The sequence below is a fragment of the Esox lucius genome, chromosome 18 (genome assembly GCF_011004845.1).
Source record: "Esox lucius isolate fEsoLuc1 chromosome 18, fEsoLuc1.pri, whole genome shotgun sequence".
Lineage (NCBI taxonomy): Eukaryota > Metazoa > Chordata > Actinopteri > Esociformes > Esocidae > Esox > Esox lucius.
This window is the reverse complement of record NC_047586.1, coordinates 22,898,732-22,913,745: the sequence shown is the minus strand read 5'-3', so window position 1 is coordinate 22,913,745 and position 15,014 is coordinate 22,898,732. Positions and strand designations below refer to the sequence as shown.

Below are 15,014 nucleotides of genomic sequence, written 5' to 3'. Positions count from 1 at the left end.
CGGCGCATCACAGACCCTTTTCAGGGTGTCTTTTTAAAAACATCAATGGGCCCTACTTTTTTTAGGAGGGAGGGGGATATTTGCCGGCTGGCCAGATGAAAAAGCTTTTGTTCAAGGTACAAGTAAACGGGGGACCTTCAGTATCAAAGCAGGAATGCCATAGTTGACCCCTTCTTTGTAAGTCCATGGTCTTAAAGGGAAGCAGTGTGTGAGAGGCAGATCAACTTGTGCTGACAGTCTGATTATAATTCCTCCCACTCCTCTCCCTCCCTCATCCTCCTACCTTTTTTCATCACAAACTCAATATGGAGTCATAGAAGCATGTCGTAGTAGCCTACATGTTTGTAAGATTTAATAAAAATGTGTGATGAAGCTAGCTCATGCTGTATCAATCAAAACAATCTAATTTATTTTATATGGCCCTTTTTACGTCAGTAGTTTACATCCACCAGCCTGATACCCCAAGGAGCAAACACCAACAGTGTTGATGCACAGTGGCTAGTAAAAACTCCTTGAAAGGGGCCTAAACTTAGGAAGAAACCTAGAGTGGAACCCCACTCTCAGGGCTGGCCAGTCCTCTTTTGGCTGTGCTTAGTGAATATTTGAAGAGTACCAATTGTAGTAATTAATAAATGCATGTGGGCTGTATCCAGAGTCTATAAAACATAATCCAGGTCAGAAGCATGACCAGATGGACAAGGACAGGGACAATCCGGGGGTGAGGAATGATCAGTAGAGGGGCAGCTAGAATCTTTAGGTATTGTCTTGATATACAACACAACCAGGAGGACTTGGGACAAGGACAGCAATGAGCCTTTTGATCCTGGTACTCCTGAGGTGTGGTCCTCATGTCCTCCTAAGTTTAAATGTAGTAGGGGACAAGAAAAATGTAGAGAGCACATTCCTTAGATTAACAAGGATATACAATGGAGAAGGAGAACTGACCCTACTCCCCCGGCACAATAATATAGCAGCGTAAGACCTTGGGGCTGAGACGGTGGGGAGGGGGGTCCAGTGACATTGTGGCCCTATCCGGGGGAGGCCCCAAACAGGGCCCAACAGGCAGGAAAGTACTCCATTAAGTGGAAAGCAAGACAGTTTCGTGAAAGAAGGATAATTATGTGATTTACATTTTTATCTCAACACACTTGCACCTGGTAAATAATGTAATCATCTGTAGTTTTAGTTTAACCTAGGGTGTCGCCCTGTTAAATGTTTGATAAGCAGTAACTCAGCACTGCAGCAGAAGGAGAGCAGAGATGATGGAGAGAAATGGCGAGAGGCGATAGCTTGGTGAATTACGCCTGGCTGAAAGCAGCATTGGCGCAGCAGTGGAACAGCTCAGCCTGCTGAGTCATAAAAGCAAACCCAGAGAACGGAATGACAGAGATGCAGTCTGTGAGTAAGGGAATAGAAAGTCAAGCGGAGAGAGAGGCTTATAAATTAAAGAGAGGAGCTGGCTGAGAGAGATGCAGAGGGTAAGGATTCTGCAGTACCGCTGCAGTCTGTTGTACACCCCAAACAACATTATCTTCTAAGGCCCATGAGTTCCTCTGTTTTATACTGTAAGTGCTCAACCTTCATCCTCTTATAAAGATCTCCGGGGTCTTTATTATAAGTCGATTTTACACTGTGGGAAAATTTTCTAGTATCAACTTCTAGTTTCAAATGTGAATGGTTGTGCATAAACTGAAATGTTTCTTGGGGATTGGTAAATTAGACTATTGGAGTCTATTCAAACCATGAATACAATACTTGATGTGCAGAGGATGGTTCGAATTTATAGAAGACAGCATCAGTGTTAGAAGAAAAAGATCCATCGCTAATTGGAATTTTCTAGATAATTAAAGTAATGAATTGCTAGCCACAGGATGAGATATGAAAAACCAGACCTTGATATGAGTTAGCAAAGACAATAGAAAAATTTGCTAATAACTTATTTCTCTCTTCTCAAGGTGGAAAGGTAAAATGGTTGCCTGGGAAATAAACTGTCCTGACCCGGAAGTGAGTGGTAATGAGAAAGAGATTGAGCGAGAGGATGCTCTGTGGAGAAACTCACTGAGAGTAATTTCACCCCACTCTGCCCAGAGCAACTGAGTGACTGAGCGACAACTTCAACCCTCTCTCCTTCCAACCTGCCCCTTGTACTGCAGCACCAGCCCTTTCACAGAGAGGTGTGATCCCTCAAAACCCCCTGCTGTGAAGCATCAATCCCCCTAAACACACACCATGCCTATGTCCAAGTCCCACATTTGGGAAGCTGGCACATCTGGCTTGCAATCAATGTTATGTACGCTTGCTGTCTTGATGACGTCCATCGCCTTGCACTGGAGTCTGCTGCGCTGTGGAATGTCTGTTGGAGGGTTGTTATCTTGTATATTGTATTTATATCTCATGAGTATTCTCTCATCCCCCACCCCTTTTTTTCTATTTCTGATTGTATGGAATATGTTCCCCATATCTCATGTTATGTAAGACTCAGATTCAAGGATAATGTTTGGATTCTGCAGAAATTTTAATTTAACTATGGTACAGATTTGATTTCAATGGCAGCATCCGATATCATTGATTACAGACAATGACTTAATGTGAATCCATGGAGAGTGATTTGAATGCCAACAGAAGTGCAGCAGTCTTAAGACGTTTAACCTTTGACATGTTCTCTGTCACACTGTACTTCACTGTTTGGCCTGACAATATATTTTCAGCTATAGCTGTAGATAAACACACTTCACTGCCTAACTGACTGTGAAAAAAATATATTGCTACTTTCTGAACTATAAGTGTGTCTTTAAATATCATGTTAAAATACAATAAAAACTATTATCTCACCCTGGTTTGAAAATATGAAAGGTATTTCGTGACACTGAATTAATCAATTAATAAATTGCAGTGGATTATCATGTACATATGCATGGTAAGAGTAGCATAATCTCAATGTTCGGTTGTCTTGTACTTTCAAATGAAACTGCTTGATCTCTTGAAATTGTCTGGTGAGCGAAGGGGTATGTAGCCTAACAGGCAAGTTTTACTAGTTATTTGGCGCCCTCTGTTGCTGACAAAGACAATTGTTTTTGTCAGTCATGACATTTTATCACTCCCACCGAGGAGGGCTGTGGGTTAATGTTGAGATGAAAGTCTCAAATGTTTGCATTTCTATTAATGTTCATATTAGCATATTTTGCGGTTAGATACCCCAAACACACATTTCCTGTAAATTGTGTGACAAAACAGTAAGTTATAAGTCAGCTGTAATGGGACAAGGACTTGGCACCAGATACCTTTTTAGATGGCACAAAATACTCTAATCACAAATCACATGGTACCAGGCATAGAAAAAAGCTTATGTAGTTGTTTGTAGCTAAATTGATTTAGGGTTATCACGGTCGCTCACATGACAGAACATCAGCAGGAAGAAATTAGATCCCGAGATCTCGTTGGTTTCAAATGCTTGAATCTGGGTCAGCCTGATTTACTCATTTTTAAGTCACCTAATATTTACAATTTATGTCAAGTGCTGATTTGGGATATGATTGATGGCTGGATAGGCCAATCCTACTGTGGGCACATACTTGCCACATTAGGGATAAGGAGAAGATCGCAGATAAGCTATTGTGCTGTTACAAAGAGGACCAAAATTAAAACAAAATGTCAAGACTATACCAAAAAAGCAGACATGGGTGAAATTTGGATGTCTCCTCTTCCTGACCAAATTTGGTGAAGTTGTGCTAACAATCATTTAGACATCATGAAAAGTAATCCATCCTTCCTATCTATCCCTCAGATGTCAAAATGATTGACAGCATTGGCTTTATACCTCACAAAGCTGACTGACCAATGAGATGAGGGAAAGATTCAAAAGCCTAGACCACAGTCTGATCACTTTCACTTGTACTTACTATGGATGTTTCACACAAATCCATGTTTGCTTATGTAAAAGAGTAAAAAATGAAATACTCCATTGTGTTTGCTGCTTATTCTATGGCATTGGGTTTGGATACACCTCCACCTTAGAGCCTGCCAAGCTTTTTGTAACACTAACTGTGAAGCTGGTAACATTTGTACAGACTGCATACCCATGTACTTAAAATGCATATTGTAATAATAACAAATAACCTAATTCCATAGTATGTATCTGTAGCATAGACTTAATGGTCTTTTATATTTTCCAAGCTTTTAATAGTATGATACAGAAAACTGTCTATATTTCATTCAAAAATAAAGCTTGCATAATTAAAACGTGTACCTGAGTTTCTATATGGTTCAGAAAACAGTTAGTGTTATCAAAGATAAAACAGATGGCTACATATTCTACAAAAAGTATAGAAGTAAAAAATATGATCCTTTGAAAATTAAAGATATTTTGATGTTTGAAAGTTTGGAAAATAAACAAGCTTACGGCAAACAGTCATTTTTGTGTAAATATTAGTCATTTGTATATCTTTTGAAAACAGTCTAACTTTTCTATCAGTCTTTAGTAACTTAGTTGGGCCAAGTTGGCATTGAGAAAGGCTGTTAAAATAATGAACAGCACTGTAAAGTAACATTTTAGCTCATGAGTCTGTTGTGGGATCTCAGAAATTTCTGGAGTAAAACTCTGGAATTAATTGAATGCAGAAATTATAGATCCACATTTTCACACCATATACAGTCTCACAGTAAGGTGTCTGTCAACTTGTGAATCATTTTATTAAGTGAAACCATTTTGTAAAATAAATACCAACACCAGTCCGACAGAGACCTGCTTGATGGTGGACTGGGAAAACCCTTCAATATGTGATGTAGGGTATATTTAACAGAATATTGCATAGGCACAGATGAAAGCATCAGCACAGAACATGGTGTATTTGTGTAAATTAAAACAGATGAATATAAAATACTTCAATTTGCCACAGTTCTGCAAAACATCATTTTATTGTTCATTCTTCACTGTGAAAATGTAAAATACACCTTTTCTATTATTTACAGAGAAGACTTACTCACGTTCCTGAGAACAAAGAGATATCACAGTACTCGTTCAACTCAGTTTTGAGGTTGGGGTGGAGGGCATTGTGCGCACTGGAGGATCACTGGTAGGGGACTTTCCATTGCCCTGGCCCCCCGCTTCCCCATTACCCTTTAAACATGTGTTTCCAAAAATATCCCGACACAGTAAAGACAAACCGCTTGCATAAATAAAAATGTTATAACAGACACAGTGAAAGACATGTTAAGCTGTTTGAGTACGTCTCTGACCAATGTGGTTGAACACCGCAAGATTCAAGCTCAGCAGGGAGAATGCAGACTTTACGTTTGACTGATGAGGCGACACTTGCACTAGGCCTAGATGTTGAAGTCTGAGAAGTCAATTTCAGTAGTATTTATTTCATAATGTCTGAACAGAACACAGCTTGAGTCGTGAGATAAATAAGCCCTTGCCCATGTAACAACCATACAAATAAGCACTTTTTATATTGTCTTTGAGCTAATAAAAGGTCCATGACTTATTTGCTCATCAAGAAGACACAGTTAGTGCTAAGAACTAAGGAAACACAGGCCCAAATGGCGCTACCCTGGATAAAGTGTAGTTGGATCAGCATAAACCATACAGTGATAGTCATATATTAACCATTAGGATGGCAAATTTTCATTAATCCATCCATTCAGAGCCCCAAAGGGCAAAAAAAAATAAAAAACCTTAGTCAAAATGCATCTGAGCCCGATCCTCCTTGCTGCTAATCTGTTCTGTATTGCAATGTAAAAGGGACAAAGCTGTGGCTGTCAATAAAAAAAACAGAAGATGAAGAGAAAAATCATAGTAGCATTTTGTTTTGTAACACTCAAGGCTTTGAATGGAAAGAGATTGACAACAAATAAACATACACCTTCACTACACTAAATCAATGGTTTTCTACATAGAAAGTAATTAGTAATATACAAAATTTGCAATATAAAATATTATTTGTAAATATAGCACTGTTTATAAAATTAGAAAGGTATCTCAAACACAAAAATAAGGGCTTTAAGAACAAATTCAAGCAAATGATCATCAATTGGCAAAGATGTACAATGTTGTACAGCATTGAAAACTCCCTTCAAGGTATTTATGCAAGTATTCTCTTCGACAGAAACAACGCTGTGTTAAAAATGCAGTAGCCATTTAAAAAAAAAAAAGAAAAAAAGGTTTACAAAATGGTTTGGATGTAAACATGACGTACAGAGCTACACTGCTTGCTTCTGCTTTGAGGTCTCCATTGTTATAACCAACACAATCCTAATGACAGGCCTGCATTGCCTGACTTCTTTAAAAGGGGAGGTTTCATACCCACAGTTGGCACACCGAACATACAAAGTAACAAAATGGCTGCTTAAAACGATGCACAGAAAATACATTATACCATGGAAATATACAATTTCATGTTACATGTTCTACTTACAGGGTTACTGAAAACTGCCAAAAGAAGACATAGCCACCCTACTGGGTCGGACCTTCTTGGCAATGGCAGGGTTGGTTCTGGACTGGGCATTAAATATTTATTTTATCAATGTGCAGCACTAAAGAGCACTCGAGAAAAAACTGCTGTTTTTTCTTTCACAACAGACATGCGTTCAGACCGCCATTCTGTCTGTTGCTATCCTCTACCATACAGTCAGATCGTAGAGAAACTCCGGAACTCTCTCGGCTTCCTGTTCCAGTCTGGAGCTAAAAGCTAAGAGGCTCGACCACAGCCAACGGCCACTTTAAATAAAGTAACAGAAACCAACGTGACAGACTTATGAAAAGGAAACACCAAAGACAGACATTGACAATATGGCCAAGTTATACTTAGGAAATACACTGCAGCACATATTTTGAGTAATACATAGTGGTGAAATGTTGCTGGTTAGTGACAAATGCCTAGATGCCCAGGCTTAAGTGGGCAAAAGGATGCAACGCCCTGTCAGAAATGTCACTTTGGTGGCCTAGCGGTCTAAGCCACACTGCTGTCGTGCTGAAACATGAGTTTCAATCTGGCCCATTGCTCTATCAGCAAAAACACACTATATCCTTCACCCCTGTCTCTATCCAACAAAGCATTAAACAATTTTAAAAGACAACAATAAAAAAAGTTCATAAAAGAAATAAGACTGTACAGTGTGTGGTTTCCATAAGGATCACTTCATAGACACTCTGGCTGGTAGCGTGACAGAACAAAAATAACAGTTTCTCTATTGTAACAAGTGCCTGTCTCTGGCTTTCATTCAGTAAATATAAAACCTCTCCTAACACACACAATCTTAAAGTAACTTCCCAGTGACAGTTCTCACTTTGAAATATTCTATAAATTATTATTACCAAATAATGTGGTTGACTTATCCTATATGTCCATTTGTGACCAAAGCTTAAATTAGGGAAAATTATTCAAAAATAAAAAACCTCTCAAAGAGCCTGTTTGAAATATGCTCAAGAGGATGACAACATTCTCCTGAGGAGTATGAGCTGGCCAATCAACAGCCTATAGAAAGATGAGCTGGCCAATCAACAGCCTATAGAAAGATGAACTGGTTAATCAGCAGTCTACTCACATGAATATTTTTTACCACAAGAATACACCCACGCCCTTCTATTTATGGGTACACAGAAAAGCAGCATTTTAACACATTACTCAACTTTTGTTTTGAAGTAAAACCTTTTCACTTGTATTGTAAGTAGTAACAGGTCATATTTCATAGAAATTTGGAAACACTGGGCAGTTACTTTAACTAAGTAGCCCCACTACTGACCATTATTTACCAAAGTGAAAGAAAAATGGTAGTACTGTGGTGCTACTCTACCAAGATTTGCTCAGTTTTTATTGGTGTAATGAGAGGGCCGGCACCGGAGGAATCAGACCCTTCATCTTTGGGAAACTCCTCCGCCTGTAACAGACCCGCCCCTGCCTGCCCCTGCAGGCCTGCTAGAGCCCCCTGGCTGAAGCACAGGTGTCTGATGACCTCGTTGGGGCTGGAGAAGGTGGTTTCGCAGACATTGCATTTATAGGGCCTGGCCGAGCCTAGGAAGAGCGCCTCCATCTGGCTGGTGTCGTCACCTGCGGCGCACAGCTCCATGCTCTGCCGGTCCACCATGGTATACGCGTCGGCGCCCTGGCTCAGGCAGACGTGCCGGGCCGCCTGGTTCGCTCGGCAGAAGCTCTTTCCGCAGGCGCTGCACTTGTAGGGTTTGCCTGTGTGGATGTACATGTGTTCTCGCCAGTGGCTCTTCTGGATGAATTTGCGTCCACAGGTGGAGCACTCATACTTCCTGCGCTTCACCTCGCGGTCCAGGTCGGCACTCTCCAGGTTGTCAATGTCTGCGATGTCTGATGGGGGCGGGGTGTCGGCCTGGGACTGGCAGCCAGCCGCCCACCCGGATATCGTCAGCTCGGCTCTGGGAGAGTCCATGTTAGAACCTGAGGGAGGCGCTTGCTCGCTGTCGCTGAGCATCTCGACTGTCTTGGCAGCGGATCGGTCTCCGCCTCCCCTTAGCAGTACCTCCTCAACCTCTGGTGTGGTGGCTCCTACTCCCCCTAGCGTAACAGGGGAGTGTGCACCGATGGGTTCAGCCACCGAGGGGAGCCGGGCCTGGCTGTGTTGCATGAGGTGCTCCCTCAATAAGCTTCTCTGGTTGAAGCGGCTGCCGCACAGGTGACAGGAGTAGTGCTTTCTGAAGGAGGCGCTCCTCTTCATGATGCTCGGCTTCACGTGAAGAATGGTGTTGGCGTTAGCGGAGGAGGGAGCCTCTCCTATCAGCGTGTCCCCTCTGTGCTCCTCGTATGAGGCCTGGCGGCCACTGGTCGAAGCCTCCACCAATTCCTGAAATGAAGAGTCCAGCTTGGATGCGTGGCTGGCGAAGGCTGCCGCTACGGCAGACGGGTACTTCCCATCGGAGAGGCTGTCCAGGTCAAAGGGTGAGGAGAGCTGGCGTCGGGTGGGCAGCCTGCCAGAGGGTGCCACCTGCTGGTCTGAGATCTGGATACCAAACAGGGAAGTGGAGAGGGGCAGGCTGGACTCAGGGTGGGAGAAGGCTGTCTGGTTGGCCAGGCTGGCCTCTTGGAGGAGGGGGTAGGCATGGAGGAACTTGACCCCCTGCTCCAGACGGGCTGGGTCGATAAGCTGAGGGGCTAGCTTCCCTGTGTACATCAGGTTGAGAAGGTAACTGAAGATGTCTGGCTGGATGTCAGCTGCCTTCAGGCGGACACAATCACTGGAAAACAATAATTATTCATTTTAAAAAGAGTTGGATATTTAAAAGGGTTGAAAATTGGCCTCTTTAAAAAGTCTTTGGAAGACTTCAAAATCATTATTTGAAAAACATGGTTTACATTTTGTCCTTTCTTTACTAAATTCCAAATATATAGCTCCGGAAAAAATGAAGAGACCACTTTCAAAAAGTCGAAAAGGAAGGTTTTGAGTGAGGAACAGAAGGGTTAAAATTAAGAGACCACTGCAAATTGAACACTTCTGTTCCTCAGTCAAAACTTTTGAACTTTTTTGGAAAGGAAAGTAAAAGGTGCAGTGGTCTCTTCATTTTTTCCGGAGGCTGTATTATTGTACAACATCCTATTGGTGAACTTGTTTGAACAGTCCAAGAAGAACTGGGTTGAGCTTCCAATCCGAATTGACCCTGGTTTTACTAGAGCCTGAATGCCGCCTACAGGTACCGGCGGTGAAGTGGAGTTTACAATACCTGTCCTGGTGTATGAAGAGCATTCTGAAGTAGTTTGAGAAGGAGGCCAACACGGCCTTGTGGGCTTTGAAGAAGACGTCGCCGATGGCGACAGTGCAATCGCACAAGAAGCCAAACTCCCTCTGAGCGTTGAGCTGCTGCAGGAGGATAAGACCATGGTTGGCCAACTCCATTCTTCAACTGCACAAAAGAAATACACAGAGACTGAGGCAAAAGTCAGCCAGTCGGTGAGTTTGATGGTTTCCTGTCTGGAAGGGGACCACAGCAGCAGAGGTATGCAAGGGTCACCGTAACACCATGACAACAACTAAAATGTAGGGCGCTGTGTAATGCCAGGGTTGTGGGGCCCGTAATAAAGAAAATGGAAATGTATGTACTCACTACTGTAAGTCACTCTGGATAGGAGGGTCTGCTATATGACCTAAGATATAATGTGTTAAGGTGACAAACACTGGTTGAACAGAGGCAAATTCATGGCTTCTTTTCTTATGGTGCCAAAATGTTATTGAAGGTTAAGGCGAAACATGACATCTAGCTCAGGCAAGTTTACCAGTTACTGTAGGGGTTGATACAGACTAACATATTCATTTATGCTTGCTAAGACAATTCTGTGTAGGAATTTGTGTCCCATTTTGAGTGTCAATATTTAATTAATTAAATTGGAATTGCTTATATGAGCATTGGGCATATAACATTTTTACATGGACCATAAACATAGAAAATCAAACATTTATTTTATGAAAAATATTAAAGATTACTTTGTTGAAACTGCTGAATGTTTAATAAGTACAGGGAGGTATTTCTCAGCAGAGGTAATGACAATATCTCAGCACATTAGCTTAGTGTTTGATGGTAAAGGAAATTAAATGGGTGGTGTTCATTTTTCACCTCTAGGGGGCAGCTGCAAAAATGACAACTCAACCCTACCAGAGGTCTCAGGAGACGCAACGCATAGGAAGGTTTGAATTTAGGCTAGGAAAGGCTCTCTTATCCGTTTAGAAGAAAAAGTTCAAGACCAGGATACAGAGTGTTCTTGTGTTCCATGTGTTCTTCCTTGCACTTATGGGTGAGAAAATAAAACAACACAGTGAAACAAAATGGAAGATGTAGCTAGGGTTGTCACCATCAGGACATTTAATTCTCATGCAAATAATCGTAATTAACAATCAAATTGTATTTTGTGTTAGTTTTTGTGTAAGCCTAAAATAGTGGAATAATACACAAACACATCATGAAACATACTGAATTTAAGAAGATCTGAATTACATTTATGTTTTCCTTTTATGCTTTGTAAACAAAGATTGCACGAGGCATTTTGATATTTTGACACCTTTCTGTTTCAAAGCATCCCCTGGTTCAAGGAAGTTTATTAAGGTACAAGAACACTTTTTATTTTCAAAAGATAAAATGCAACAGGGGGAAAACAAAGCAATCTTTTCATTCAAGCATTTCTTTGCACATTATCTAATTTGGAAAGCTGAATGGTAATAACTAAATTCAACAAAACTTACTAAATCGATAAAATGGTTTTGCAATCACTTGAGTTTTTTTTTTTACTTCTTTTGTCAATCAAGAGTTTGTGAAAAATAGGTGATGGAAACACGTTGATCAAATAAATAATAATGTAGCAAATATCATATGACATATTACAGCTTTTTTGGTCCAACTGAATTGCACAATGATGAAAATCTCTTATTCGGATGGAAACATATGATTGCAGAATATAAAGACTGTGCAAAATTATTGCATTCAGCACAAATAATAACAATCAGGTGATGATGTCATAAATGAGACAGCCCTAGATGTAGCTGAGCAAAAGCAACTCAAGACACATCATAGTTAGGCAACATTGACAGCCCTCAGTATATTCACCTCTGAACCCTCAGCATATCTGCAAAGGGAGTGCCAATAATGACTTGGACTTCCAGCCAATCTGAAGTTTCAGAGACAAATCTATTGGAATAAAAATATATCTAATCTATGCAGTACCAGTCTGCTATGAGGCCTCTGACAGGTATTTCAATCCCCTTGCATGAGCTGGTTTTTATCAGCACATGACCTTTGAACCTAGACTACTATGAAGTGTGTGCTCTTTGCTCTGCCCAGTGCCCACAAGACAGCTGCTGTTGACCCCTAAAGGTCACCATGGGATTGGAGGCTTTCAGGCATCACATGATTAGGTTTGGGTAATCTACATCTATACATTCTAGAGGCTAGACTGACTGGTTCCACCAATTCACCAATGGGAATGGAGAACATGTATCCTAATTCGTCAGACAGAATCTGCAGATACCTTTTCTCAGTATACAACACAAACCCCATAATTAGTATCCATGTAGCTCAGTTGTAAGAAGGTTCGATAATAGGGCTTGGCTGTGTAGGAAAATATTTGCACTCCCTACTTTAAGTTGCTTTGGATAAAAGCATTTGCTAATTGATTAAAATTAAACAGAATAGGGATGGTCAAAATAAGCTTGACCTCAGATTAGCTGTACAGTTATGTAAAGTTTAAGTAAAGTTTAAGTAAAGTTCGAAACCATCCAAATCCAGGCACATGCTGCTAAATGAGGTACAGCAACAGGTTGTGGCATTTATGCAAGGTGGCTAAATATTAAAAAAGAAATCTAAAAAACTGGGATAGCTCTGACAATATGCTAATTATTTAGGTGGGAACACATCCCACTTGCTTTCTGTCACACTCCCAGAAGGAAACTCTGCTGACTCAGGAGCCTTCGATTTACATGTAACAAACATTAAAAGGGCTGCCTACTCTGCAGTTGCTTGAGTGAAGTGCTTAAGTAACTCAACAGGCTACTATTGCATGAAAACACCGCAGGCCAATGTTGCAGTATTTCTGGTGAGGAAACAAGATTGCTCAAAGTATTGACAGAATGGCATGCTTGGAAACACATGAAGGGTCCAGATATTCGGTAAAGAGATAAACATACAGCAGTGTAAGACATGTGTTATTACCTAATTATGAATGAGTCTTTCGCCCATAGGCAATTTTTAAACAATAAAAAATGTGGCAACAAAGTACCATGTGTTCATAATAGCCTTATGTGTTTGTAAGAAAGTACCGCCCCTAATGTAGACACGTGGAACGGAACGATCTCCCGCAGACTGAAACCACTTCCGCAGTACGTTTTCGCCCTAAACAAAAAAATAACCCCTCCAAAACCGATAGGTGAATGTTCATGATGGTATGTCTACTTCAATTATAGACCCACGCAAAGGAAAGTACAAAAAATATATAATCGGTGTTTATGAGATGAAACGGTAGGGTTCCGGGCGCGCCACGAAGCCTCAGATGCTAGCATCTGCCCCCCCGACTAGAGCGATGTAGCGAAAATAAACGGAGCCTCATGAAATGGACAAGGGAGAAGGGGTGGTCACCGAATACATTTCTTGAACTTCAAAGTCACCGATTTATTGAAACCGTTTACAAATTACATCAACGCATGTCGGTATACAAAATCAAACGAAGTGCGGTTAGTCTTACCTTTCTACTATGAATGAATCCGCGGAGTTTGTGTGTTGTTGTTTGTTACCGGGGGACTTGTCCGTTGGCTCGCAGCTGCTCTGTTCCTCTCAAGCAGCATTGGCGGCGATGGTCGTCGGTGCTTTCCGGTCGGGTTACGTTACAATCACATGACTGTGTAAAAGCACTTAAAACAGCAGTTGTAAAATATGCCTGCCTGACAAATTCTGGAACCGTAATAGATCTATCACCGTGAATTGAGAATGGAATCCACGTAACGTTATTGCTAACTAAAATGTAACCAAATGCTAGATAGCAAGAATTGTAGGGTAATAATTTATTCAATCTCCGGTTATGGGACTTTAAACCGATTTAGGGGAAAATAGCCGTAGGTCGCCCTCCCCACCCCCACACAAACAGATAACGAAGCAGCTTAATCGTGACTGCAATGGAATTTGCATTTTCGGTTGGAAGCAAACAAGAATGAGCTTCCTGTAAACAAACTAACTTTACGCCGTGGATCTCTGGAAACGGTTTAGAGGAGGTCGTTCGCACCCTTGTTTGAACATTTGGCAGTATTTGTACTGAAAGTCAAATAGTGGCAGGCAATTAAAGTAAACTTTATTTCACTTTTATTTTGCCATACCTACATTTGGTCTTTGGTCGAGTATGTATTTTCCACATGTCCAGTTGCTGTTTATTTTAATGTATTTTGCTCCATTATTGAAATATTATTTTTGTGATACAATACTCAATCTGTATGTATAATGATAGGTTTCAAACAGATACCGGCAGCATACACACGTTGTTGAATTACTAGGAGCAAAACATTTAATGTCAATGCATTATCTAAATGGAATAAATAAAACTGAAACTGCACAGCAATTCAAAAGACAGTTACAGGTTACTGAAACGTTCTGCTGCAGTGCTTTTAACTGAACGGCGATTGGAAACCATTCACTCTATCGAGGTTTGTTTCAGCTATGTTAGTGAATGTCAGTTTGTTAGCTGATAAAAACGTATCTATTTCTAATTGGCATTTACAATAGGGATGATTACGGCTCATACTTTAATGTATTTGTCAGTGTTAATTGACCTACTTCAGAAAGTTCTCTTTGAAGCAGACCTGGCAGTCTGGTTGGGTGTTTATTGTGATAATGTTGATTAATTGACAGATCATTTTTATTTTCAAAATGTAGAGTTATATACTGTACAAATGAATAGGCTGTTGAGCCAGAAGGAGAAATTAAACACCAGTAGCCAATTTTAGCTGGGTAAAGCATTCAATAAACTGTACAAGACTATTCTTATGGCGGCTTATTTTTGCAGAATCATACACTGCTTATGACAGGAGGTTTTGTTACATTTGTTACAGGGTTCATTAAAAGTGCTCTGCAACACATAGGCCTATTCCTCATGGTCAGAATTCTGTCCATATCCCAAGCCTCCTGTGGCATCCTCAACAGGATGTAAGCTAGCATGACCAGGGAGAGGGAAACACACTCACATTGCCTGCCAGGAAACTCAGGAAGCGTGGGAGGAACTACACACAAAAACACACGGATTAACTAATAGACATATGGAAACAGGCTTAGAATATGCACCCATATGCATAGGGGCCATAAACTCAGGCACCCACTCACACTTTGTCATTGGATACACAGAATGCTCTGGGGCACAGTGACTTGTCCAACTCATTAGAATGGATAGATGTTGCCTAATACAAAATAAGCAGCAGAGTTTTCTTCTGGCTGATTTTCAGGTTTTAAAGCAGCCATAAACTTTAAAGAAAATGTTCTTCTTCATTGAAACTTGGAACTGTGGGTTTGACAAACCTCGCCCATCACA

At 40.9% G+C, this 15,014-nt stretch overlaps 2 protein-coding genes across 3 annotated transcripts in view; one reads left to right on the top strand and one right to left on the bottom strand.

The window, feature by feature from the left end:
- Positions 1 to 4,239, top strand: part of akap12b (A kinase (PRKA) anchor protein 12b) — a 51,787-nt gene extending 47,548 nt beyond the window's left edge. For both annotated transcript variants that reach the window (XM_010882149.3, XM_010882150.3), the window contains one exon: positions 1,956 to 4,239. The gene's annotated coding sequence lies outside the window, so the exon portion shown is untranslated. The remainder of the gene's footprint in view (positions 1 to 1,955) is intronic.
- Positions 4,240 to 4,672: 433 nt separating this feature from the next.
- On the bottom strand, positions 4,673 to 14,486 carry zbtb2b (zinc finger and BTB domain containing 2b). The gene is made up of 3 exons (XM_010882151.3): positions 13,188 to 14,486; positions 9,686 to 9,865; positions 4,673 to 9,202 (listed from the first exon to the last, which is right to left on the bottom strand). Exons 2-3 carry the CDS (start codon positions 9,856 to 9,858, stop codon positions 7,786 to 7,788), a joined length of 1,590 nt encoding a protein of 529 aa, XP_010880453.2. The 5' UTR covers positions 9,859 to 9,865; positions 13,188 to 14,486; the 3' UTR covers positions 4,673 to 7,785.
- Positions 14,487 to 15,014: the final 528 nt, after the last annotated feature.